General features: G+C 49.1%; 1 protein-coding gene across 1 annotated transcript; it reads left to right on the top strand.

Moving 5' to 3' along the window:
* Window positions 1–634: 634 nt before the first annotated feature.
* On the top strand, window positions 635–4,127 carry GAS1 (growth arrest specific 1). Its single transcript, XM_069961766.1, has one exon. It carries the CDS (start codon window positions 963–965, stop codon window positions 1,737–1,739), a length of 777 nt encoding a protein of 258 aa, XP_069817867.1. The 5' UTR covers window positions 635–962; the 3' UTR covers window positions 1,740–4,127.
* Window positions 4,128–5,096: the final 969 nt, after the last annotated feature.

The raw sequence follows: 5,096 nt of genomic DNA on the forward strand, positions 1-5,096 counted from the left end.
AGATTTTCTCTGTCTCCCCCCTCCTCCCTTCCGAGACAGCTGGTGTAAACAAGTCCCTATCTGCAACTTTGTAGCTTTGTTGTAATGTCAGAAGGATTAATCACAGTGAGTTAATCAGCAGCTGGACCTCAGAATAAACCTACCAGCATTATAAAAAAGCTACAAAGTTGCAGATACAGCAGCAGTCTTGGGGGGGAGACTGAGAGAAAATCTTACACACAGCTTTTGTGTCTTCAGCAGAAAGCAGCAGCAGCTCAGAACTGGGGGAAGGAATCTGAATAGATAATAACAAGTATGGGCAGCAACATAAGAAAAGTTCTATTTGAGTGGAATACCCCTTTAAACAGTTGTGTTACATTGGTGACTACTCTGCTGGCCTCCTCCATATAAATATGTATATCCGTGCTCTTCCAGCTGTTGGAGAACTACAACTCCCAGCATGCCCTCCCAGCCTAGGCGTTGTAGTTGTCCAGCAGCAGCTGCCCCCATAGCCTGTGGTGTATGACAGAGGAGGCTGCAGGTTGCTGTGTATGGAGGACACCGTGCCGGAGGGGGTGGGCTCTGTGTCATGGCGCCCCCCACCCCTCTCCATCCATCACCATCCCCCTACACTACATCTCACACACAAAAAACTTCCAACAACAAGCGGCTGGGCCAATGGCAGCAGAGGGAGCCGGGAAAGGGGCCGAGCACGGGGCGAGGAGATGAGGAGAAAAGCAGCGGCCAGCTAGACGAGCCTGGCTGAGAGGAGAAGCCGCCGCACCGGGCACCGTACGATGAGGAGAGGCCGGCAGACGTTTCCCGCACTTTAGAGCCGGTGCCCCCCCCCCCTCCTGAGGACCTCACCATGACTGGGAGCGCTGCGCCCGCACTGCTCTGAGGGGAGCACCACACAGCCCGGGATGCCATCTGCCTGAGAGGGAGCCCGCGGGCACCGGATGGTGTGAAGGAGATCCATTGTGATGGCTGCTGGCTGCGGGCTGCCCTGGCTGACGCTGCTGCTGCTGCTGGCTCCCTGGCTGCTGGGGCACTGCTCGGCCCAGAGGGTCTGCTGGCAGGCCATGATCCGCTGCCAGGCCGACAAGGATTGCCGCTTTGCCTACGTGCAGTACACCGAGGCGTGCGGCATGGTGCTCAACGGCGGACACGGCAACGAGCCGAACAAGCGCCGCTGCCCGAGCCACTGCATCAATGCCATCATCCAGCTGAACCAGACGGAAGCCGGGCCCGCGCTCGAGACCTGCGACTGCTCCGACGACGCGGCGTGTATCGCCACCAAGCAGGCGATCGAGCCGTGCATGCCCCGCAGCACAGCTAAGCGGGGCACGGTGATCGGCTGCACGGCCGCCCGCAAAATGTGCGAGAAGGACATCCGCTGCGCCCAGTCCATGGTCAGCTACCTGCAGCACTGCGGCCAGCTCATCAACGGGGTGACCTGCCCCAACAGCTGCAGGGAGGTGATCGCCGACATGATGCTCATCCCCAAGGCGCTGCAGCTCAACGACTGCGTGTGTGACGGCATGGAGCGGCCCATCTGCGAGTCGGTGAAGGACAGCATGGAGCGCCTGTGCTTCGGGCCCGACGCCGACAGCAGCAGCGGGGAGGCCGACGACTACGTGGACTATGAGTACGAGGACTACAAACCTACCAGAGCCACGGATGGGGGCGCCACATGGACTGCTGCTGGCCCCCTGCTCACCACCCTGTGGACCTGTGCTCTGCTGGCCGCCCTCATCTGACACCATATACATATATACTTATGCCTATTCCCAAAGTGCTTCTTATCCAGGGCTCCTGGACCACAGAGAGGTCGGCCGATCAGATCGGATCAGCTGTGGTTATATATGGGGCAGCCGATCTGGGATTGGTCAGGATTGCTGCATATGGGTCTCCTGTATATGAAAGGGTTAATGGATGGTTTATTAGGATAACTTCTCCCAGCCCCAGTCTTTCCTTAGCTTTACCTGAGCACATCAGCCATCTCTAAGGTTGTATTCACACTCTGCAGACTATTGTCCCACAGGACTCCATGCACTGGCTGCAGAGAACAACCTCATGGATGAAAGAGATTGTCCGTAAAATCTGTGGTGTGTGTGTATATACTCCTTAGAGGGTGCCTAGAGAAGTGAGAATAGTCCTCTATATACTATGCAGTCCTGGTCCCTTAGGACAAGCTATGCAACTTATGGTGCATTTACACAGACAGATTTCTGAAGCCAAAACCAGGAACAGACTGTAAACAGGGAACAGGTCATAAAGGAAAGACTGATCTCCCCTTTTTTCCGATCCATTCCTGGCTTTGGCTTCAAGAATCTGTCAGATAAATCTGTCTGTGTAAACGCACCATTACACCTAACCGGCTGATCTCTAGCACCCTTATGGGATGGCGATGATGTGTGGTAGTGTAGAGGGTGCAGCCCAATGCTGTTTATTGCCTTGGATCCTCTAACACAAATACTGGTTACAAAGAGTCCCTGGTTTAGTGTCTACAGCTCCTAGGCAGCAGTTTTGTGTCTTTATGTCTCCATAGGACTCCTAAATCCTGTGTATTGTCCCTGTACGGTCAGGCTGCCTTTCATCTGTCTCTTCTTGCTAACATCAGATTGGACCGGTAGCAAGAAGTAGAGGTGACGGTTTGTTTGTAGTCTGTTACCATGGAGACGCAGAGTTCTGCACAGGGGTTGTAGCCACAAAACCTGAGGATGTTTGTAAACAAGACTTTGCCTCCATTTTTCTTTTTACATGCAATTGAGGATTTAAAACGAAAATTGGGTGCAGAGGCGGCCATGTTTTTTAAAGGTGTTTTCCTTGAGTTGTAAATGGCAGCTGTTCCTATTCCGGTGCCCACCCTGCATGGAGATGTGTGCGTTCTGTAGTAGATAAAGTGGATGAGATTCCCATTTCAGTTTACTTATTGTTTGCTATGGGCAACTTATCCAGTTGTTCTTTCTCCAGTATACATAGAACCCCTTAGGGCAGAATGTACATTGCAGTGACTATACTATCCATGCAGTACCGAATACTTACAGCTGCCTCTTCATGGAAACCCCTTTAAAGGGGTTATCCAGCGCTACTAAAACATGGCCACTTTCTTCAAGAGACTGCCCCACTCTTGTCTCCAGCTTGGCCGGGGTTTTGCTGCTCAGTTCCATTGAAGTGAATGGAACTTAATTGCAAACTGCACCTGAACTGGAGACAAGAGTCGTGCTGTCTCTGAAAGAAAGTGGCCATGTTTTTGTAGCGCTGCATAACCCCTTTAAGGAGCTACAGCTTAATATAGCATTTTGTAGGTTTAACGTCCATAGATGCTTTCAGATCCCACCGATGCTTTGTTAGGATAGTGCTGTGTGTGTGACACGATGGTGACAGTGTTGTCATATGGTACTGCCTATATAGTGCCGAGGCGCACAGTATACAAGACCCTCTCACAGTGCTGTATATGCTGCCATATCTTTATACACAATGCAGATATTTTTATACACATGGAGACCGGCGTCACTTTTATGGTACAGTTTACTTTCTCCTCTTCTTCCATTTCCATACCATCTTGATGCTGCTGTTCCATAGTGGAAAGAATATGCACCTGGCACTGTCCATTAAGCCCAGATAGTGCCACCTGTTCCAGAGCTCTGCACTGCCTCCATAGACTTGTAAATAACCCATTACTGGAAGTCTCCGCCAAGAACTATAAATAGTGTATTTAAAGGGGGAAAAAAGTGTTAGCAGCTTTATATCTGTACAGATTTTTATATAAATTGTATTCCAGGAATAATTTATTTAGAACCCGTCGCCTCCAACCTGCGGCTTTCCAGCAGGTTACAAAGCGCCGGCTGCCGAGCCGCTGGATGGAGGGCTACGGATTTAGGATATAGAGGTGAATTCTACACGTTGGCAAAACAAGGCTATTATGTCAACCGACGGTACCCAAAACCTGTTCATCGCCCCTGTTCTTCAAATGTACAGTTTATTTTATAGATTTACTGAAGTGAAAAAAAGAGAAATTTTATGGACTTTGTAAAAATGTGTAAAAAAAAAAAAAAAGACTTTTTTTTTGTTGTTGTTCCATGACTGCCTTACACTTTTGTATTTTTATAAATGAAATAACAAGAATATTTGACAAACATAAAGACTTTTGGGTGTCATTCCTCTTGGTTATTTTACTCTAGTTTGTTTAGAATTGTTGCACTAGTGAAGTGTCCGTTATATGGTCAGATCTAGTGATAGCCTAGAACAGGGGTAGGGAACCTCAACTCTTTAGCTGTTGCAAAACTACAACTCCCTGTCCAGGCATGATGGGAATTGTAGTTTTGCATCAGCTGGAGAGTTAGGGTACGTTCACATTTACCGCATCCGCAGCGTATTTTCTGCAGCGTATCCGCAGCAGATTTCATTTAAATAACTAAACACTGCATCAAATCTGCACCATCAAATCTGCTGCGGATCCTGTAGGTGTGAACGCACCCTTAAGGTTCCCTACCCCTGTTCTAGGCTATCGCTGGCAGGAGGATAATGCTCTTCTCTATCACTGATCCCATCTGTCAGGCAAACACTGGTGGCATTATCAGTCCTGTGTAATCCATAAACCCAGTAAACAGATGATCAGACACTTAAAAAGTTGTCATATTGTTTGGAGGGAGCCGGTGCGTTGGTTGGCTGCCAGTACTACTGATTTCCTCACAAACGCCCTTAGATAAATAATTGCGCTCCTAAGCTGTGTGGAGTGCTGCTCATACACTTGACCTTGTAAATAGCAATGTTTGCTAGAGGAATAAACTGGGGCCATTTGAAGATCGTTCAAACATTTCACACAAAAGAAAGTGGGAGACTCGAGTCCTGTGGGGATTTTAGCTTTTTGCCAGCGCCAAGTTCGGCACACGGGACGTTTATTTATCCTCTTCAGCTAATGTTTATTTAACTGTGCGCAGCCAGCAGCTCATGCCCACCATGCCAGCCCCTTTCCCTCTTCTAAGAGCTTCACATAACTTCAGTAAGTCGAGCGATTCCTTCAAGAGTTAAATGTAACCCTTTTGTTTAAAAGCGACTTTTGATATGTCCCTCCTCCTTGAGAAGTTAAAAAGACATTAGCAGCAGAAAGG

Source organism: Dendropsophus ebraccatus, chromosome 3 (genome assembly GCF_027789765.1).
Source record: "Dendropsophus ebraccatus isolate aDenEbr1 chromosome 3, aDenEbr1.pat, whole genome shotgun sequence".
Classification (NCBI taxonomy): domain Eukaryota; kingdom Metazoa; phylum Chordata; class Amphibia; order Anura; family Hylidae; genus Dendropsophus; species Dendropsophus ebraccatus.